The sequence below is a fragment of the Anopheles coluzzii genome, chromosome 2 (assembly GCF_943734685.1).
Source record: "Anopheles coluzzii chromosome 2, AcolN3, whole genome shotgun sequence".
Taxonomy (NCBI): Eukaryota; Metazoa; Arthropoda; class Insecta; order Diptera; family Culicidae; genus Anopheles; species Anopheles coluzzii.
The window spans coordinates 8,145,017-8,168,593 of record NC_064670.1 but is presented as its reverse complement, the minus strand read 5'-3'; the positions used below and the strand labels follow the sequence as shown (position 1 = coordinate 8,168,593).

Sequence of the window (23,577 nt, the reverse complement as noted above, 5' to 3'; positions counted from 1 at the left end):
AAGATCAGCAGGAGTTACGTTCATAACTACTCTCCTGCGACAAACGAACGGAATGACCCAGTGTTGCGGAAACGTACGAATGATTTATGGTACACTTTTTGCACCGGAGCGTGCCTCTCGCGGATGTTCTTGCAACGTTTACCATTAATCAATCCCATGCAGCGTTCGACTTCGGTTTAACGATATAAGGGCTTCTGGCCCGTTTTCATGCAACAGCGTGTGTTGTTTTTTTCCCCCTATGCTGTAGCATATATGGTTAAAGCTACACACTTATTTCACTACACACATAGGACTGCATGGAATAAGATATATGCCACTAGGTACAAGCCTAACACACGATTGTTTGCTTTGCTCTCGAAAGGAGATTCGTCGAGCTAACTGTGCACAGACACAGCCATTGGAACTGCAACATGGAACGATTCCAAGCAGTGGTGACACACGTTAGGCTTGCAATCGCTTTGCATGACGCGATAAAAGATGTGCCTTGGCCTACCTTTTTGTGATGAATAATTCATCAATAGCACTTTAACGTAACGAGTGAGGTGGATGACGCTAGAGCGTAATGATGTGTTACTGTGAATTTATGCAAGCCGCTTTTTATAGCATGGTCGGTTACGCATTTTCTGTTCTTATCTGCTGTTTTCGCTGAGATGAAACAGCACGCAGCTAATTCGAGTACCTTGTTCGACTTCAACTTCAACACAATGGCTAGCTCATGAATATGAACGATAAAGTACGAACGTTTGCTGCTGATATGTTAATGTTTTGACGAATCATTCTTTTCATAAGAATTACCTGTGTTTACCGCTCGCAGAGGAACTGCGTAATTTTAAGTTTAAGAACTTACGTTTTTGTTTTTCAGTAATGACTTTGATTTTTTTCGAAAACTATTACTCACATTATTGTTATTATTAATATTATTCAACCAAGCGAGTCCTCATTTCAAATTCGAATCGCATTGGCAAGGACGCGGTCATGCAGTCTAATATTTGGCATTCGATTCAAATGTTAACTGTAAGACTGTGTCTTTGACACTGTTTCTAGCATCGTGGAAGTGATGATATCGCACCTCAACCATCGTTTCCTCCATCATTTTAAAGCTTACCAGCAATCATCGGAATGGCGTAAGGTTGATTATTTAATCTACCTTAGGCTTGATTGCAATTCAGCAGCCGATTTTACGATCGACACCGGTGCTTTCGAACTGGAACTGTGTCTCTACAGCTCCACAGGTTTCGCGTTCACGTTCCGACTGGCTTCTCTTTTTCTTTTTTGTTCGTGGTTTAATTTTAAAACACCCACCATGTTTACAACCTCCGTAAATACAATAATAAGCCTCCCATCATCGTGTACGCCTGCAGCGATTCGCAAGGATTCATAGTCTAGCCCGGTATCTGGTGGTCTGGTTCACCGTTGTAACCTCTGTCGAATGGAGCAGCACAACACGCCGCCATGCCCTATGACTTTGTGAGTACGCCATGAAATCACTGGGCGCTGTGTTTAGTGGCATTGTGCACTTTACTGCACTTACACACACCGTTTGCTGCCATCGTAAAGTCCGGCTCGGCTATTGCTAAGGCTTGGATATTTCATTGAAATGCCCTTCACAAGCAAGGGCGAGATCATTCATTTGGAAGAAGAAACACCACGACCGAGGAAAGGAATGAAAGGAACGTGAAGAGGGAAGATTAGACGTTCGTCCGTGTGTTTCAAATGTATCTTGCTCTAGGCTCGTCGTAAATAGGTTTGTTGGGTAATTCGCGAGAGAGTCAAGAGCACAATTTTATGGCTCACAATTTTATTACAAGCAATCAGCCAAAATGGCACTGTCATTCATGTATTAGTGATTTAAGTTAAGAATTTACAGTGGAATTTATGTAACATATTTTTATGTGTATGCGTGGAAAATTATGGAATCCATGTGACAATTACATGCTATAAATTGTATGAAAAGCGTTACTGTTATACTTGCCCGTATGTCAGTGTCCAAACATAGAACGAAATCCTTGCATTGAAAGCACGGCTTTCGTTTGTATAACACCACGCAAAAGCTTTCGTTTATAGCTCCGGTCTTCTCTTAAGCCTAAACAATCACTGTTACATGGTTGCTATAAATGCTACGAACTTTAATAGCTTTATCTCTTTCGGAACAAGCATGACGTGGAAATTGTATCCCATGAGTGCCATAAACACTAAAAGCTGTATTCGAAAGCTTACTATGTCCTGTGTCGTACATCCTTTTTTTGCATTAGATGCATGCCACTCAAAAGCTTCCCGTATCGACCAAAAAAGCTTAATTCTTTTGTATCTCACAGTGAGCGGCTTTAGGAGCTCGTGAGTTCCCATTATACTATCGTTCCGTAAAAGTAGCGCTCAGCTAGATTGTTTCTTATCAATCGGCATTCAGTTGCCCGATAGTGCTCGTACACAACACTCGGTACACTTCTGCTCGGTTTGTCGTTCGAGTGGACGGCTACGTATAACATCGAGCTCTTGTGTTTTTGTGATCGGTTGGCGGATTGCGGGTGCTTTTGTTTTTCGCCCATTAGTGGCGTAGTGATTGAAATTGTGGTCACTGCTTCCAGCTAATGTTTTTACGCTGTGTGTGTGTGCTTGTGTGATGCATTGAGCAACATAATTAGCTTAATTTACCACAGCTAAATGTGTGCCCGTGGGAGAAACCACTGGTGAAAAGTGTTTTTGTCATCTGTGCATAACGATAGTATGAGTGTTCATAATGGCTGTGCGCTCGGAAGTTGAGTGAGATTGTGTCATTTTGTTTTTTCTCTTCTGCGCAAGTGAGATATGGCATGCCGGTGTATTTATGTAGAAGTTTTTAATTCCACCATCCCGTGCTGCCAACATCCTCCCGCCCGTGTAAACTGGATGCGGTAGGGCTCGTGGATACATTTACGGATTACTTCGCGTAGGCGTGCAGGCGGCAAATGAAACAACTTCATGAATTATGATATTTGGATTTTCAATCAAACTTAACAAAGTAAGCAATCTTTAACCGCCCGGTGGTTGGGGAGAAAACTTTTCTGATGTTTGTTAATACCATTTACAATTCTCGTATTGCTGAATCTGCATTGATATTGCTATTGAAGCCATACATAACATACCAACCCGTTCTGTATTCGTGATTTCAATTGAATTATTTTTACCACCAGTGAATACAGCGTTGTTTTTCTCCACAATGTTGTGTGTATGTGTGCATGTGTGGTTGGCAGAAATCCCATGACGACTAAGCCGGTACAGGTTTAATTGGATGGATTTGGAATACAGCCTAGCTTCTGGCGCCGAGCACATTACTGTGGTTATTGTGAGCGGTTAGCCTCTTTCTCATGAAACTCAGATAAATTTTTCATCATTCTCGATGCCCACATTGTTTGGCTGCTGTTTTGATTCCCACTGGTCTACGAGCCCCTGTTATATCCCATGAGACCATGAGAGATATGTTCGACATAAACAAGTACAAGTTCGTTTTTTATCATTAATAACCATTTAAATGTATATATTATGAAATATTCAGTCAATAAGTGCAGTTATTATAGCTAAAAGAAGCGTTACGTCGCTATGGGGAAGACTTATAAAATGGCTGGAATACGGATTACGAATAACGCTACCATAGAATTTAATCTGGCTTATAATATGTGATGATATTACTAGTTTCGTGTTAAATCAGAAATAAATATTGCAATAAATATAATAATGTCTCGCGCTTTCTTCAGTCATACTTATTCAAAATAAACTAAGATTATTTGTAAAAAATGGAAACATACGCAAGGATTTTATCTGGCACGGCTTTTCTTAATCTTTACTGAGCTGAATACTACCATGTACTATGAAACATAATTTCGTGTAGCCGATTTTAAGATAGAAACATCCAAGTGAGACCTACTTGCAGATACTCTATGCTTCTGCCGGCCTCAGTACTTCATTTTTTAAAGAATGATTACCTACGGATTCATCACCATGATAGGGGGCCGCTTTGAACCAAACAACGATAACTAATCTTTGTCATATGTTCGCATAGGCCTAAACGGTGCTCATAAATATTCATAGAGCAAATTATCACGACACACTCACCCACATTCAACTCGCTAGGCATGCGTTAGCAAAAATGAATGGCTAAGAGACCATTGGTTCGCCCATCGCTTTGAATCATACCATCAGATAGAAAGCAGTAATAACCTTTTTCCCTTTTTCCTGTTTGCACAAAGAACGCAGCACACGGCCTATCTTCTAGAAGATAGAAACTTTTTCCTGCTTTCTCTTCTGCTGGCCGCCCTTTTTTTGTTCTTGCTTTCATCATTCAGACGTGTCTTTTTCCGCGTTCTGTGTAAAGTTTCAGCTCATGCAGCTGCACTTTACACACGTACCTTTGCTGGGACATCATAATTATCTTTCGGAAATAAAAATGTTTTCAACGAATGTTTGTGAGTTCCTGCTTCCGCAAAGTAAAAAGGAAGGAGAGTTATGGAGTTTACGAGCAAGGAATGTGTGAACAAACGCCCTTAACCCTTCTTTTCATACCGGAAGCCGTAGGAAATATGACACGATTTTATACAGTGAGGTGTTGAAGAGCCTTTAAGCAGGATTTTCTGTGTACACATTTCACCCAAGCGTAGACGCACGCCTACATGGGCGCACATCGCGACACATTGCGAGGGGAGGAAAAGTTTCGTGATGACATGTGGGAAAACTTTTCATTGATTCGAGTTGGTGAAAGTTTCGACAGTTACAACAGCCTAATCTCTATTTATATGCGTACGGGGACTATAAACGAATGATGTATGAACCTCACATACACACCACCGCCCATCCGAAAGTGGGTGCGCTTGATCCTTTTTATGGCCAATACTTGAATGGAGAAGGTGGTAATCAACCCAGCAGCCGGTACAGGAACTGTGCACTGCGAGGTGTAGTATTTTTTTTTTTCGGCTCTAGATCTACAGCTTTTACCATGTGGCAAATCCCACCAGGAGTGAACACATAATGTTTGCATACATTTCGCCTGCGGACATTTTAGAAAATCCTTCCCGAAAATGTGGGTGTGTGCATATGTGTTTCTAGGCACATATTTTCTGCGGCGACACCAAACTCGAGGATCAACCACCCGCTGATGGTGGGAAAAGTATCGTGCGTTTGCCTAAATAAACGATAAACCACCATGAATATGATTACTTCCTTCCACTGGCGTTCGGTTGCCCTCGTTATAAAAAAAACGGGAAAAAGGGTAATGTTTTTCTGCACAATTTTATTGGTGGAATATTTAACATCACAGCGCTTTACTTCATTCATGAAGCACAATGCAACATTCACCAACACCGCACACAAATGTCCACTTGCACAGATTGCACACAATATCGCAACTTACTGGATTGTGCATTCATTGGTTTGTGCTGTCATTTTTTATGTTCATTTAATTTTAATCAACGCCAGCTTATTCAGCCCTTTTAACTCTTTATCCGTACCTCCACTCCATGTGTGGATCAATAAATGCAAAACTCAAACATTCAAGTGATGGTTAATGCTTCAGGACACATACGTATAGCTTCCAGGCTATACTTTGTTAATTAAAATTTTACTCGAGATTAACTTTTCCTCGACTATGAATAAATTGCTTCGCTTACTTTTACAGTGGATTAGTAAGAATCACATTAATTTCAATGTATCACCACAATTACAAGAGCGGAATTCTCCTTTGTTTCCGAACACGTCTGTCAAACAATTGCCACAGAGCAATCGATCGTACGAAACTGCTAAAATTATCCCGAACACAGTGATGTGGTCGTACGTCGAAACTAGAGTAATCCCATCGGTATGTGACACATGGCAGCTTGTTGCCATCGGACACGGTCGTACCGGGCTGACAGTTAATATTCGGGGCCGTTTCCCCTTACAAGCGGTTTGTTTCGCTGCATTCAATAGCCAATAGCTCACTGTCGTCTCACTGCTGGCCAGTTCCGCCGATTGGTTTCGGTCCAGGCAGACAGAGCAACTTTGTCCATTGTCGGTAGTATAATACCATTACGCTTTTGGGGGTGAAATGTAACGCAGCTGTGGGATTTGGCACGACTAATGAATGTTTCTACTGTATGTTTCTAAGCATTGTGTGATGCTTCGCACTAACCGTACAGCACGACTACTCCCACTGGATACGATTGTCATAACACACGTGCATAGGTGGTTAATAGGTGTATGTTGCTACTCCGCTAGGAAAGATAAGACTCCCACACGCAACTAGGGAGCAACGAAGCAATTAAATATGTTCAATCATTAATTGTCATACCGGTTTTCCCGGGAGAGATAAGTTATTTTGTGTGTTTCGTTCGAACTCAAATATGAATTTCTGTGAAACTTTTCTAACTTAAATTAAAAGAAAGATAACTGAGAATCCTGAACCTTTCTGACCTTTCATGATTCTGGCAATCATAACTGTTTCAATATAGCCCCAACATATCACTTTAATAGATTAAAAATCTGAAATTCATCCCACCCGAATCGGCACGTTTTTTCCTCGTATTCAATATGAAACTCCACACCAAACCCATCACGAGTTGCAATTGCGCTGAATAAATTCCATCCTGCGAGGCGCATGGAAAACATTAAACATTAAACATGGCAACTGTAAATACGACTAGGCTTTTCAGTTCGGTTTCGCTTTGATCTTGCGAGTGTATAATAATATTTACCAGGAGAAATCTGTTCCGGTGAACAACAAGAGGAAAAAACTTCTGCAAGTGTGATCCCCATTTTCAATTTACTTAACTGGTCATCGCCATCGTGCACGAATGCGGCTCAGATACGACTCAAGCGCACCATACGCTTAGAAATGTATCCTTACTTTAACTCATACCTTGTTCTGTTCGTTGCAGTCGTTACATTCGGTTGGATAAATTACTCCAGAACGTTAAACAGCAGTTTATGTTTGTTCTACAAGATTACGCTTCGCAACCGGCAACGTATAAATTAAATTTTTAAGTGTCGAAGGTGAAATGGTTGGTAAATGAAGCAGCTTAACTTGAAAATTTACTGTATTGCAGATTATGTTTTCATTCAGCAATGAAAAAAAAACGTGTTTTCATGTAACGATAGAGAGAATTATTTTATTCTTTCGGCTTTAATTTTGTGTCCGTTCCAAAACTAGTATATTTACAATGCTTCTTTACAGTTCACTGTGAAAGCATGTGGTCCTGTTTGGTTTAAGGGTGCTTTTTCTCTCAGCTCTAGGAAAGGCGCCTTCCCACTTTACCAGTCTATTTATTGTACTTGGTTTGCTCGTGAACATTTATTATTTACAACCATTTCCCAACATTTGCCGTGTCCGTTGGATCGCTGCACTAATCGACCGCTAACAACCGGGCGTGTTTCTCGAGCTCTGTTCCTAAAGCAAGTTTACCTTTCTTTCACACCGAACGGTCGGAAACTTTACTTGCCGGTTCGCTTGCAATGCTTTAGGGACAAGTAACAAAATGGAGACACCAAGCGCTAACCCCTCACCCCCTTCAACGCTACTGCTTCCTTTGGCACGTTGGCCCGGGTACAGCAAAGTTACCGCCTCCAGCCCTGCGTGTAGTCGTTAGCAGTTTCTTTGATTAATTTTACTCATTATCGTTTACCTCGGGCCCGCGGTGAGAGGGACTTCAAGTGCAGCCGAAAATGGGTTTAGGCAGCATGCTAGCCCAGTACAACCGGCCAGAAGAAATATGCTTGCTGCCGAATTTCAGCACACCTCGCCCACCCTTTCAAGCAACAAGGTAAAAAGTTTCTTACCGACTTCGTAAGTTTTCCCTCAGGTTCATGTCAAGCGTGAAGGCGATGCAGCGGGCTAAGATAACAGCTTTCGTTTTCGTCTTCGTAGTTGAAGTTTTTGTACCAATTAACACTTTGCGTTTTAGATGTAGGCTGCTAAACTATGGGAATAATTACTGTTAGATTTACCCAGTTTATTAGGGATTAGTAGAGCCAAGCTAAACCAATGTCTAACGCAAATATCTTATGTTTTATGTTATGGTACCTAATTAGACCGGACAGTTGCTAAGCATACCACTGTTACTCAAGCCAATTAAAAGAATAGTTGGTCAACAAACTAACTTGTATACATCAATACAAAGCCCTTTTTTAATGGTGTGTTGAAAATTCCCAGAAATTCTCTAGCAATGAGATTACGTTTTATGCCCGCTTTTGGCACTGACACACAATGATTTGATGCTTTTGTTGGTCCAGCTTGGTACTTAATGGATCATTACGGTGATGAGCTTTTCATGTTTTCCTCGCGGCACAATACGGCCCACCATGCCTACCAAAAAAAAAAAAAAAAATGAAAAAAAAAACAGTTCCAAATAAACATTCACCAGCGAAAAGTTTGTTTGTGTACGAGTGGCTGTGCATTTGGCTGCTGCGAAAACAATAATAACGCGAACTTTCAAAATTCGGCGTTGCGCTAAAGTGGATTCACGACATCGCAACCAACCGCTAGGGATAAACGCTCCAACCGTAGAAGAGTGGACAAAAAAGGGTGCTAATGGATCGGGCTGCACATCCGTTTAGTTGCAAGGGTGTGTGAAAATATTAAGCTTCTTTCTATTACAATCGGCAAAGCGCCAGCATGTTTTCGTGCCGTCCGTGTTTGACAAACGCACCGACTGAATGATGATGTCTCCATAGGAAGGGTTTTTTCTCTTTCTCTTTTATACTCGCTCACACACACACACTCTACGCGCTCCGTTGTGCAGCTCTGCCCAGCCAACCGCATTATCTTTCATCATGATAATGAGCGTAATAACTCTTTCGCAACCCGGCAGTTTATTATCATTTTCGTGCCGTGCCGTGCGTTTTTGTTCCGATGTTTGTGATTAAGCTTTAGTAAATTAAGGAAAAAATGTGGCCAAAATCTCAAAGGTTGCAATTTTATGGGCCTTCTGTGTGCTTTAGTTTTTGTTTTCGTTGGCCCTGATACAATTTTGTTTTCCTTTCATCTTTCCTTGCGAGTAGTAACCATAACGAAAAAAAACCCCGAAAACAAAAACGAATACAAAATAGGACAAGGAGAATTTTATGGTATATTTACTCACCATTCTTCTTCTTTTGCGCTGTGAAATGCAAATCAGTATTTTCAGCATGGGTGCATTTTTATTGCCCTACAGAGTGCTGTGCCCGCTTCCCCTTCCGTCTGTCCCGTTCCGTCTATACTGACGAACGATATTTATTCCCGATTGCATTTCCGTACAATAGCACACCATAGAAAGAGGACTTTTATCCATTTTTATGGTGTATATGAAATACATTTTACAATTGAGCGTTGTGTTTTGTAAATTGTACCCGTTTCCATGTGTTTCCGTCATTGTGAAACGAACGATGTCTTGCATAAAGCATGAGCGTTATGCTATGTCGCTTGTAAATGGGAATTGGGCGTACAAAAGCAATACTGATCGCACAAAAAAAAACACATGAACATTTTTGCATGTATTTATACTTCCTTATTCCTTTTGAAAATTTGGCATTTATTAAAAAAAAAGCAGAGAAAAACGTTTGATGCAGACCCATGGTTCCGTCACTGAGACTGAAATGGAGACGCCTGGTACACCAGCTAGCCCACGGAGGAGGCGCCTGGTGATCGCCCGGTTGTTGAATTTTGTCAACAACCATTCTGGTTTCACAAAAGCAAAAATGTACAAAAAAGTATGCTCAACTTTGCAAAACAGCAGTAAAACAAGCAAACGCTTGTAACAATATGGGTGGAAACAAAAAATAAAACAAACTTTTTCAATCAGCCATTGTTGCGGAGGGTGGCATTACATTTTTAAGCTGTCATGTTCTTTTTTGCTTCTTTCGCATCTCCTCGCCGTAGAGCTTTTTTGAGTGTGTAAGTTTTTGTTACAAAGTCAAAGGTTGGATCACTAAAATGCGTTTCAAAGCGGTAAATCAGCCAGGCAGAGGAGTGGATGTGTTAAAAAGAAAGAATCGAAAACTCCCACACAATATAACCACCGACGGAAGGTACACTTCAAGCGCATGTGGTTAAGGATCGCAACAGCTTGGGTGTGCTATATTCCAATCCCTTCAAAAAAACAAGCAGATCGTTCCAGCTGCATAACCACTTTTGGCATTTGGTGAAAATTTATGGTGGTGCGACAGTACGCTTCTCCCCTTCTTTTTACCACTCCCGGAGCATTACCCGGTGTACCGTACCGGTGCTCCCAATGCAGTATTGTAACTGTGTGGAATTATAAATCATTTCAATACGATACGTTAACCAGATGGTTTGCAGTGCCTCCTACTGTTGAAGCTATATAACTTGCCCTGCATTACGTGCACACTGTGTTAGCATTGCAAAACTCGCTACAAGTTCGATTTCCGTACGCTTCTGTAATGATGCAAAATTCAAGATGCCATTTACTTTGCATCTATTTCCTGTTGGACTGGCATCTGCAACTATTTACTGTCACAGACAGCCGGACTATATCGTTACCAATTTTGAAACCATACACACATTGTATGGTAATCATATTTGCACAAGTCCTTTAGACGTGTTTTCAACGCAGGAACGTGCAAACATGTGCCACTTCTTAGAGTATCGATTGAGAGTAGCGGCCCAAGGCCGTGCGGTTCTTCTTGCGAGTCGTGAAGTCTTAAGTCTAGATTTATGCTGACGATATAATGCATCTAAGTTGAAGCAAGGCGCAAGTGTGCGCCTCCTTGTTAATATGGTAAGAAAGCATACTAGACATGGCTGACAGTTCCATTGAAATGGTAATTTTTACATCCCACAGACACTTGCTCTAGCAACTGGAGGAGTAAGCAAATTGCAGGATGAGTGCATCCACTTAGCGCAAAAGCCGACGTCATGCATGACAAAAGCTCACGATGTTGGCAGTAAAACAGAGGCAGCAAATAAGAGCTTTCGATTATAATGTGATACTAAAGACTTAAATTTGAGCCATAAATGCAATGATTTAATGATAATTAATGGTACTAGAGCCGATTTGAAAGAACAAACCCTACATTAATGCATTATGTGAAGTACTGGTGCTGACTTCTCCTGCAGTAAAAGTGCCTTGGCAAAGAAAATGATAAAGTATCACTAAGGATTTTTTTTTCTTGTTCGGTATCAAACGTTACTAACAACTGTGCACACGATCCAGTTCCCGAGACCGCCCGCCCAAGCCCGATCTCGCATCGCACCACAATCCAGATGCCGTTATTCAATCAATCGAATAGCCTGACCTCAATGCTTTGGAAGGCGTGTAATTGACTTTGTGCGCTTGTCGCTTTCGCAATCGGAGCATCAAACATGAACGGTCCATACCGATGAAAATCGAGATTAGTCAGTCAGGCGAAGTTTGTTGTACCCTGGCAACGGTTTTACAACGACGAGTGCGGATTCAATTTCGATGGCAGTGGCAGTGTGTTTGGTTTTCTTACCCAATGCTTTCCTTCTCTTCATTTGCTCGGTTCAAATTTTGCACCACAATGTACCATCATCCCCTAGCGATAGAAGATGGTACCGTCAGATTGTTCGAGCGAACCTTTTGCTTTTTAGCTCTGGTTTCTCCGGTTGCATATCGAGAAGCTTCCCTTCTTATTCCCTCTTTTCGCATCTCTTTACCCACTCCAACGAGCAGTTTCCGAACGAATGCTTACTCAGGTGAAAAAAAGTTGTTCCAGTTTCGAGACGACCATTTCCTTATCGATGATATTTGCGTTTTGTTGTAGTGTGGCGCAATTTGCCCGGTGCAACAACCACGGGTACCACAGTGGAAAGTTCAATACTGCATTGCCGTACGAATTGCATGGTAACGGGATCGCGCGATGCATGCGCCCGTGCACACTGCGGAGAATTGTTTGCTGAATTCTATTATTTGCCGCTGTGTGGTGATGCTTGTCTCAGCAGAAAGCAGGCAATGGTCTTGCGATAAGGCGAGGAGGGCGTCAACGTTACCACAAGTTTGGTTTGATGGTTGAAGCTGATGCAATTATGTAAACGGCACAGATACGCCAAGGGGCATTATGGAGCGCAGTACGGTGCAGCACAGCTGTCTCGCTGACTTTTGACACGAGTAGTAGCTTTCTGTTCGGTGCCAATCAGCGTTTCAATTTCACCGCTAAACCGAATCAACGTCAGCAAAAGTGGTTCGGTAGGTTCGTGGTTTATGTCGAGAGTTGATCAGTCAATTGAATTGGCAATGGAATGATGTTATTATAGATTTGGCTACAATTGAATAATTATTATTTTACTAACTCTGTTAAATTGGAACTAGTTTACATGCTCTCGTACTTGGAAAATATGTGAAATAGTGTATTGAAAGACTAAATACATGCATAATTGATCCGTACTTCGCTCAATCTAAAATTTTAATTAGTCTCATATATTGAGCCACGGAACTTGCTGGTCCATGTCTGCCAAATGCAACCGGCTCCGCTGTGTCTGGTCCATTGGTGCATTATTCCATTTCCCAAACCATGTAACGTTATTCGCTGCACTTCTAACAGCACTCCAATAAACACATCACATCCTCCCGTACTGATAGTTGCGTGCTTTTTCCGCTCTCTCTCACCCTCTCCCATCCAGGCTCTATTACACACGCATGACGTGGTAGCTAGGGAAGTATACGGCGAAGAAGCGCTTCGTGTAACGCCACCACCGATCGCGCCCTACCTGAATGGCGGAAACGATGAACTCGACAACGGCGATGCCGGAGAGCTACAGCACGTCACGCGCGTCCGGCTGGTGCAGTTCCAGAAGAACACGGACGAACCGATGGTAAGCGCAACGGTTGCAATTTCTTCCCCTCGCCCCGTTTCGATGGATCGTGTTTCAATTTTCAACAAAATTGACCTCCATCCCCCCCTCCCCCCTTTCTCTGGTACCCCATTTTAGGGTATCACGCTGAAGATGACCGAGGACGGCCGGTGCATCGTGGCCCGGATCATGCACGGTGGCATGATTCACCGGCAGGCCACGCTGCACGTCGGCGACGAGATACGGGAAATCAACGGCCAGCCAGTGCAGCATCAAACAGTCAGTCAATTACAGCGATTGCTGCGGGACGCGCGTGGTTCTGTTACTTTTAAAATAGTTCCTTCATATAGAAGTGCCCCACCGCCGGTTGAGGTGAGTAACTGCAGGGTAGAAGGTAGGCGTTAAAAGGACGGCCGAATGACAACGCAGGCTGTTCTATAAACAGAAAACCGATACTGCTGCTCACTTTGCAGTAATCGTGTCGAGCGCCTACACCTTTCCAGAGGCTCTCAATTTACTTCCCTGAAAGCTTCAATCGTTTCACAAGCCATACGGACAAAACGATCCACACAAAAAAGGAAACCCAATTCCCACGATTTGTTTGAAGCAGCAGAAACATATGTTCCACTTTTGAAATCCAATTTACCAGCCTCTCGTACGTACATGAATTTGATTGTTTGCATATCATATTTTCTTCTCTATCCGCACACTTGCACACATGCACACAAAACGCGAGCAGCTATTCAGGATAAGACCAGCACCGGTTTTAGTAAGTATTTTCATCGGTACTACACTTCTTGTGTGTCATGTCCCATTTGCAACCAATACATCATATCATGTTCAATGTTCACGGGTGGCAATTTCGTATTTCGTGCGTTCATTTTGTTTGTTTGTGGACCCAGGTTCACCCCTGTACTGTGTTGGTTCCATTCAATTCGATTCGTGTGTGCTTTGTTCGACCGTTCTGTTTTAATTTTGTGTTGTGTTTAATTTCGTTTCCCTTTTTGTACCGTTTCGCTCATCCACACTGTGAATAATCATTTGTATTACATGTTAATTGACACACTTGCCTCGCAATCAATGCACAAATCATTACAATCAAACTCTCCACTCTCTACCCATTTCTGGTTGATCAGATTTTCGTACGAGCGCAGTTCGACTATGACCCGCTGGACGACGAGCTGATACCTTGTGCGCAGGCAGGGATAGCTTTCCGTGTCGGTGATATTCTACAGGTCAGTAATTGGTCCCAGCCGCGATGAGCGATGGCTTCCATTAACTCACCGTTTTAACTCATTATCTATCGTACTCGTTGTCTCTCTGTAGATTATTAGCAAAGACGATCATCATTGGTGGCAGGCCAGGCATGATGCGGCGGGAGGTTCAGCCGGATTGATACCCTCACCAGAGCTTCAGGAATGGCGCATCGCATGCCAATCGGCGGACAAATCCCACAAAGAACAAGGTAAGCCTCTGAGCTGACTGGCCGTTGGCATTCGTTCGGTCGCTTGGTGAAGGGGTTATAATTTGCTTACACAGCGATTTCACAGCTTAAACAACCCCTGCGGTAATCTTAGTTGGCGGGAAATGGTGATTAAAATTAAAATCGATCGCGTTGACAGTAAGCAAATTATAGCCACCAACAGTTACCAACAGTACATTGTAAAGTGTATAGTATAAGTAAATATATATATATATTTTTTAAATCCCTTGTTGCAATAATGTATAAATTATACGATAGCAGACCAGTTTGTAGCACAAACCTGACCAAACCTGTGTCATATATTGCCAGATTGTTACTACAGTTCTCACAGAGCTCACAACCATTAACAAAACTTACACAAATTCACTCACCAATTAGTCATGCGTCATGTCCGATCCATACTGTGTAATGGCGATCCGTGTTCGTTGCAATCATTACTGCTCTGTTTCCTATCTGTCTGTATGTTTGTATTCGTGTGTATGTCGATGTGACCTTTTTCCTTGTTTCCTAACTAAACGCTTTCAGTTTTGTGTTCCAATTTCCGACTAATGTGAGAATGGTAAACTGATTAATGCTCGTTCTCCTATTTGTGTTTTTCCTCTTCTAACTCATGTTTTATCCGTCCCTATTATTGTTTTTATATATAGAGTGAATATTTTCTGTTCATGACTATTCCAATGTAATTTGTTCTCTGATTGTTTACGTCTCTTCTGTACCATGTATCGTTAAAGTTGTGTTGGCTTAAACCATATCGTTCTGATGTAAATTCATTACTCATTTTTCCTTTCTAACTGTTCTACCTTTATCTGTAAGCTGTACAAAAGCCTACGTTTTTTTGAAAGCGTTACAATCTTTCGTCTATGTTCCTGAATCTGTCCACCCTTGTGTGTGTGTGCGTGTTTCCTGTATTTCAGCTTATGCCACACTTTGCTGTTGATTCGTTCGTTTCCGGAGCGAGTTTAAACGCATATAAAGTAGACTGAGGAGCTGTTAGCTCACAAACGGAATCGTTGCCCAAACAGAAAAAAAAACTATTTTATCTTAAAACTTTATGCTCACTATCACGTTACTTAAACCATTGTTTCTAAAAATTATTTCTCTTCGCCTGCGTCTCGGTGCATCGCGGTGGTGCATCGACAGGAGAGGCAGGACCCGGTTGTTCTGCACAGGCCGAAGGATGTGAAGGACCCACAGGTACAGGAGCGTTTTGCTGACAATGTGTTGCAAATTTGAAACAAACAAAAAAATGCATTACCGTCCATTGCCAATTACTTTTGGTGAAATCGACATGCTTTTTACACCGTTTTGATTCTTATATTAGTTGATCGTTTTGGTAATTTTTTTCTTTGAGATTTTTTGTGATTTATTTCATTCGTACTTGCTGATATTTATTGTTTTTATCTACCATAATCACCATTCTATATGTAATGTAGATAGTTTGCATATTTTGTATTAGATAGGCTCTAAAATTTTGCACAGTAGATGTTGAATATGCTTGGATCTATGCTATGTGTTTTTGATTAGTATGTTAAATGTGCACTCATAATGTAATTGTACTCGATTAAACAGTAATTCATATGTCTTTTGCGACTATATATCCATTGCAATTATGTTTAATGTAGTTCAATACATGTGGTTTGGATATTGATAAATGATTTTTTGTAGGATAAATAAACAAGTGCCACATGTATCGTCCTTATGGCACATGGTTTCATCTCCCATCGTAGATTAGAATTTTTGAATCGATTACATTACTTTGTGCGCTAGTCCGCTGGAATGATAAAATGATCAGATTTTGTATTATAAGGCTGCTTATAGTATGAAAGAAACACTGCATTGTAATACATTAATTAAAACATGTATGTAAAACAACGATTTTCGCTGAGTAATAGCTACCCTTCTTGCGCTAGACGAATCGTCATTTATATCTTTCCTTTCGGTGATAAACGACCATTACTCCAAAATCGGAAAGCATTCTTGCCTTGTCCGCCTGTACATTTTCCCTAACGTACGACTGTTGATTGCACCGCCACGCACATAGTTATTGTGCTTTTTGTGACCGTTCTCGTTGAAGCACTGGCAGCAAACCTTTCGCAAAAGAAAGAAAGGTCTAATAATCATTATTCAAAGCTGTAGCACTTAAGCAGAGCACAGGGGGGAAAGTAGTGTCGTCTTGAGCATGCCATTTTATCCCTGTCGAACGTGACAATAGAGCACGGACTGTGTTCTTCATCGATCGAATAATCCGTTTCGGGGAAGAACTGGAGCGTAAGATTCGGTTTCACTTCCAGCACGTTCTACAGGACCGTCGTCGAGGGGCCATTGTTCGGCATAGATATTTGAGGGAAGAACGCTCGTGTAGTTGCACACAAACTATAGGCTGGTTTGTACAGCTCCTAGGCATCAAGATGTGCAGCGAGGGGTTTTGAATCACAATTTTCACTCACGAATTTCTTGCTTCATTAGAGTCGTTCAATTGCTTAGCAAATGCTTTTAGCAACTGCCCCATTTGCTGCATCATCCGCATCCCATTTGGTGCGCCGGAAATAGTATTTATGAGTTTTTAGAACAATTTCATCAGATTTTTGTTTCGTTGTTTTTTTTTCTTGTTGAACGTGAGATGTATTTTATTGTACGTTCTACAAAAATAAAACTTTTGCACAATCTTTTTGTCTTCGTAGTACGTAGAAGCGTGTTTTTTTGTAGAGCACATTGTGGTGTGTACCATAGTAAGTAGATTTTGCTTGTACATTTTGCATTCACACACACACTTTCACTTTGGAGTACTTGCAGTTTGACACATAGGGCCTGGAACACCCGCTCCAGTGTTTCTTCAATTCATTTTCCATACACTCTACCCTAAGAAGTAAAACAAAAAGTATCCAATTTTGGCACCTCTCTCTTTTGCTCGCCCTCTCTCTCTATCTTTTTCTCGCTAAATCCAACGCAATTTTTTGCGCTTTAATCAAAGCAGCTATGCAAATGCTGGCTCGATAAAATATCTAATCAAACTCTTGTGCTCTTCTTCTCCCATCCTCCCATTTCTCATCCCTCCGGTACGTCTCTCCCGTGCTCTCAAAGTAGTTAATTGCTCAATATTTAGTCGTAAAAAGAAACAGTGTCGGGATAAATATTTGGCGAAACACAATGCGGTCTTCGATCAGCTGGATCTGGTAACGTACGAGGAGGTGGTCAAAGTGCCGAGTAAGTAGTAGTGCGCTACCCTGCTCTGCCCTGTTCACTGCAGCAGCACTTCCGTTAGTAAATGATGGTCCGTGCCTAACACGCCCCGATGTCTTTTGTGTCTTGTTACGCTCGTTCCCAGTCGGCGATCCAGCGTTCCAAAGACGCACCCTGGTGTTGCTCGGAGCGCACGGCGTAGGACGACGTCATATCAAAAATACGCTCATCGCAAAATATCCGGATAAATACGCTTATCCAATACCACGTAAGTTGGCCGATTGCCGAGAGCAAGCTTGCCTTGCCTACAACGGGAAGCGGGAACATTCGTGTCCCATGCTCGGAGGAACTAACATTCACTTTGTGTTGGGGGGCTGCCATCTCGATACCCACAGATACCACCAGACCACCACGACCGGATGAGGAGAATGGGCGAAGCTACTACTTCATATCACACGATGAGATGATGGCGGACATTTCGGCCAACGAGTACCTCGAGTACGGTACGCACGAGGATGCGATGTACGGTACCAAGCTGGAGACGATACGACGCATCCACGCGGACGGCAAGATGGCAATACTGGACGTGGAACCGCAGGCCTTAAAAATACTTCGAACAGCCGAATTTACGCCGTACGTTGTGTTCATCGCAGCGCCGCTGCTGCAAAACATTGCCGACGTAAGTAGATGCTCCGCCAGTTCCGTATGTTGCATATGTTTGTTTATTTATCTAGCATCAGTTGCTCATGGCTGCCCAAAACTCATACGCCGCTGTCGAAATCAGTGTCCCTATCGGTTTAAGATGCTGTAACAATATTTCGATTCGTCGTTGTATGCTTTTCCTCTACACAAACAAAGCACCATTGGGTCATTGGGATTTTGTTTTAATTATTGCTATGCGGATGTTTTTTTTTTCTTCTCCTTCTTCTAACCACTCGGGCTGTGCGCCACACAATTCACAGTACGACGGTAGTCTCGAGCGGCTCGCCAAAGAGTCCGACATGCTGCGCCAGGCGTACGGTCACTTCTTCGATCTGACCATCGTCAACAACGACATCGGCGAGACGATAGCGACGCTGGAGAACGCTATCGACAAGGTGCATTCGACCGCCCAGTGGGTCCCGGTGTCCTGGCTGTACTGACAAGATAGTGAGCTAGAATGTCCCGCCTGTTTGGAGGATGAGTGCGATTGCGAATGTGACTGCGAGCTGGATCTGAAGTGAAACCGGAAACAGGGCGCAAATTAAAAACAAAACAAACAAAAAACAAAACAAAACAAAGCTACACCGTTTCAAAGGCACAAACAACAAACTGCTACTGCTGGTGGGGGCACCGACCGGAAGGGTATATATAAATGGTACCAAACGACGGTTCATAGTGTTTTAGTAACGAATCAAATCAAATTGGCAACGGGAGCGGTTATGGGTGGAATCTGTGGACGGTGAAAGGCAGGGCAGGGGTTGAATGTACAAATCTTAGCTTTTCCCTTTTTTTGTTTCTTCAAACGCCCATCGTTAGTTACGTTATTCCAAAGAGCATTTTTATAGTAAATATCTAGTGGAACTGGTTCTTTAATCTTTGTCTTCGAGGTAAGTGTTATGTTTTTTTTTTTTGTTAATCGTTGTACACATATTCATGATGGGTTTTGTAAGGGAAAGCGATAGTTTCATTGTTCTTGTAGCAAATTTTGAGACAGAATTAACAACCTTGTGTTTATTTTGCAACAACGTGAAAACCCCTCTACTTTGTTTTTGATACGTTGTCATGCGCGTTTCTACCCGACAGGTCGGTTCTCTTAGTCGGTACCCGACGCGGAAAGAAGGAGGAAAAAAAAATAAAAGAAAAAACCAAACCAAAAAAATTCAAACGAAGTGATAGAAAACGGAAACATTCACACACAACAACAAAAAAAAAACAAACCACAAAAAAGCAAACAACAAAATTACTGCAAAGGAGTATAATTATAAAGATAATAATTAAAGCGTACACGAAACAAACTAGAACTCTTTTTAAAAGAACTAACACAAGCAAGCAGAATAAATGTACTAGCAAACCCTAAAACGCAAGAAAAAAGGTGCGAAAGCAAACCATCCCAAGTTACAAAAATTCCCGTTAAACGCAAGCAAACAACAAACAAACCAACAAAATCTAACAAAAACAAATAAATGCAAACGATTACTGGAGCGTGCGAGTGAACAAAACAGAATGAAGCGAATAAACAAGCAAACGACAAAACCCGAAAAGGTGGAAATATTAGTTAGATTTAATCTTAACCAAAATAAACTGAAAATGAAAAAAAGGAAAAACAAATGTTAACATAATTCATAATAATTATTATAATAACGCTAAATAATAATATTAATAACAATAATAATGAACGAAATGAAAACAAAAAAAGAGGAAACTTAAAATCAAGAGAACTGCAATTCAAAGAAAGTTGAACACAAAAGCAGCAAGAACAACACAGGCAGGCTAGAAAACCCAAACGACAGTTTCGAGGTGAGAGGCGTAGTAAACTAACAAACGAAGTTAAAGAAAAATACATAGGTGAAAACTTATTACGGTTTGAAATTGGGTGTAGAGAAAGTAAACAAACAAACAAACAAAAAAAAGCAGTAATATTTAACGATGTGTTTTCGTGTGGATTTTTCGTTTTTCGTTTTTCTAGCAATTTGAACATTGTTCTATGAAAATGGAACACGGAACATCCCAGGGTGATAGAGACCTGCGGAAAGAAAGCGAGAAAGAGAAAGAGAGGTGTTCCACTAGGGATATTCGAGCAAACGGGGGTTAAATGTTATTTCCAACAATGGTAAAAGTGGTTGTAAGGGTAACAAACCGACAGAAAGAGCTAACGTAATGATGCCCATACATACACCTACATACACAGTGGTTAAAAGATGGGCAGCTCTTGCAAAGAAATGCAAAACAAAACAAAAAAAAAACAAAAAAGAGTAGAAGCAGATGAGAAGAAAACACTAGCAATGGAAGAAGAGGCGGTAGTTTGTTGAAATTCATTCACTTGTCGAGAAAACCATTGGGGGCTACAAAAAATAAGAAAACGAACACGGTTTTCACATCTACGGAAACGTTTCCGAGTAAAAACAAACTTCCCAAACGAGTAGAAAACATTTGTTAATTGTGTGTACTTGAGGTTAGGGAACTGTTTTGTAATTATCTAGTGTATTAAGTTTATATCATCATACTTACATTTCCATTGTTACATATGGTTTTACCTGTTCCAGAAAGAGAGATACAGAGAGAGAGAGAGAGAGAGAGAGAGAGAAATAGAAAGAAAGAGAGAGAGCGAATGAGAGGGATGAGCTTTCGTTTGTTATTGTGCTTTTGTTTCATCGAGTTGTGATTTTGTTTGCTCTTTCCAAAGCTAATTCAGCTTCAAGTGTTGGAATATTATTCACTAAAATAGCATACCGCGGACACAAATGCCAAATCGCCTTCGTCTGATTTGTAATGTGCAGCGAAGATCGCTGAGGAAAAGGCACACAAACAACAACAACAACAAAACAACGCAAACAATACATACAAAGAGAAGACGCACTTTGTTCTGAAAAAGTGAAGCTTTTCAAAACCTTCAACAAACAAACACCCGGCACAAACACTAGCAGTAACACATAGGAAACTACTGACACCGGGAGTATGAGAAGTATTTAAAATGAAAATTAAAACACTATCCAACACCAACCATTTTGCACCCGGAATGTTTCGCTCGACTGCATGGATTCGGGCGTGAGTTGAAGCCGAGGAGCTTCTCTTTGGAAGCACTGTGTCGTTGTATGTAGTGTATGATTTCGTAACTGTCTCTCGAATCGGAAACAAAGCATAAAGCACAACACCATTACCAAGTTGATGGATAAGTGTGAAACAATTATCCAAACATTTGCATTACGCCACCACCACCCTCCATCTAGTAACATTATCGCCGAACCTTAAGACATATGTTTGGAACGCTCACGTTAGAGTCATTTTCATGTTTTAGCAGACACGCAAACATACCCACATATACACACTCTGACACATACTATGCAGTATGGTTTGGCAATACACACGCACACACTCACACAATCGTACGCTACTACAGAGGAACGGGAAGAAAATAGCAACCCGAAAGTTCACATGCGTAATGCGATGCAAAGAAACGTTTTGCTCCGGTAGAAACTTGTTGAAAAATCAACCTAGGGCGGCAAATGTGCACAATCAGCTAAGAATATAGCTCTATACTAGAGCCCAGTACCATTGACACACATACACACATACACACGAGAAAAGCAATTATAATCAAGCGCAAAGAAACACAAATTCACAAAGAAAAACAAGCAAACAAACATGTAACGTATTTAAAAACCAAAACAAATACGACAGCTCTATATTTATGAACAGAGAAGCACACCGCCACATTCCCAACATGGTTAAAAAATTCAAATCCAACACAACTGTATTGGAATCAAGTTTTCTACCCTTTCTGGCGTTTCCAAGTGGTAGAAAAAGAAAAATAAATAAAATGGGGCAATAAATAGTAAAAAGCAACACGAAAAAAAGGGACAGGAGAAAAAATACAACTCCCATTTCCCATTTAACACAACAAAAGGAGATAAAACAGGAAAACTAAAGATAAAACTACACACAAACACACACGCGCCCGGGCGTTTAAACAAACCATACCGATTGTAGTGAGATTAAAAACGTAACGCAACTCTTAACGAATCCATTTACGAGGAAATAAAAACGTTCGTTTGTCGTTGATTCATTTGATTTCGACCCGCAAAGAAGGATGAGGATGGCAAAAAAAGTACTCAAAATCCTGCTCCTTCCCTCTTTCCTCCCTTCCCATCCTTCCGTCGTCGTGTATACAAGTATAAAGAGAAATTTTAAAATTTACTACAAAACAAAAAAACAAAAATTAAAACAAATTCGGCAAGGTGTGGCGCAGTAATACGAGGAGCATTAAAAAAAACACACACACATACGCACACCTACACATAACTACACCGAAATTACACTAAACACTTTGATACGCACACAAACGCATAAAGAAAACTTGTTATAGAAAGGAAAGTAAACAAAAATTCTTAACCAATTAAAGAAATGACGAAACAAAACAAAACAATAATTTCTTGAAAGTAAACAAAACCTAAAAACCATAAATTCCCAATACTCTATAACTAAACCGTTGGTAACGTGAGTGAGCAAAACAGAGCACAGAGCGAAAAGCGTGGTTTGAGCGAAAAAGTGAAGAAACGTTTCAAAACACAACCAACACTTTTTTCAATCTAACCGCGTTTTGAACCGCCGAAATTGAACTAAAAATGCCGCAAAAAAAAAGAAAACTAAACTTTCAAATACTACTTCCACTATAAAGACACACACACACAAGCAAAGTAGCACACAGGCAAAACATACGCACACCACACAATCACAGCCGGATCGTAGTTGTTAACTAAAGAAGAGCAAGACAAGCCAAAAAGAGAAGAATGAGGAAAGAAAAAAAACAACAACACAGAACAAACACACTGACACACACTCTCAGAAAAAACACAAACTTACAAAACAATGGTAGGATTTGTCATGCAAAGCAGATAAAAGTCTCAAAACAACTCCCAACAGTACGGTAATCACAGGCGCGCAACCGCAATTGCTAGCAAATAAAACCTAAAATGAGCACACAAACACACAAACATACTACACACACACGCATACACACACACATACTGACAGAGGAGGAAATGCACTGGGTGCGTGTGTGAGTGGGTGTGGATGTGGTTTGGTGTGAGTGTGCAGTAAAGCAAACAAAACACGAGAAGTTAAACATTGTGAAGCTCGGAACTCTCTCTACTGTAAAAGTATTATTTTACTAGTTTATTTTGTTTTTTGGATGAAAAAATTCTAATAAAAGTGACGTTAATATAAAAAATAAGCTCTGAATGTGTGTATGTGTGTGTATTATTTCCTACTTTGCCCTCTCACGTACGCGATGACTTTATGGAGCTGGATGGGGTCATCGTCCCGGCGAGAAGCAAAAACGGGCGGATTAATCGTTTTTGTAACCTCGGGCATTCGGGCTGCGATGCACCACCACCACCCCCTTTCTCGGTCACCATTTTGCGTCGGATCCAGTTTCAATTTCCCGAAGTAATTGAGGTCATGTGTG

General features: G+C 41.2%; 1 protein-coding gene across 5 annotated transcripts in view; it reads left to right on the top strand.

Moving 5' to 3' along the window:
* The window catches only part of LOC120951310 (peripheral plasma membrane protein CASK), a 192,946-nt gene extending 169,603 nt beyond the window's left edge, over nt 1-23,343 (top strand). For 2 of the 5 annotated variants that reach the window (XM_040369962.2, XM_040369967.2), the window contains 9 exons: nt 12,578-12,769; nt 12,887-13,120; nt 13,488-13,517; nt 13,885-13,983; nt 14,075-14,213; nt 17,316-17,435; nt 17,557-17,679; nt 17,807-18,090; nt 18,374-23,343. In XM_040369962.2, coding sequence (XP_040225896.1) covers nt 12,578-12,769; nt 12,887-13,120; nt 13,488-13,517; nt 13,885-13,983; nt 14,075-14,213; nt 17,316-17,435; nt 17,557-17,679; nt 17,807-18,090; nt 18,374-18,553 — 1,401 coding nt within the window. In that variant the 3' untranslated portion in view covers nt 18,554-23,343. Of the gene's footprint in view, nt 1-12,577; nt 12,770-12,886; nt 13,121-13,487; nt 13,518-13,884; nt 13,984-14,074; nt 14,214-15,371; nt 15,426-17,315; nt 17,436-17,556; nt 17,680-17,806; nt 18,091-18,373 lie in introns of all 5 variants that reach the window. The other 3 variants (XM_040369966.2, XM_040369959.2, XM_040369964.2) reach the window with 3 other exon arrangements.
* The last annotated feature ends 234 nt before the right edge of the window (nt 23,344-23,577 follow it).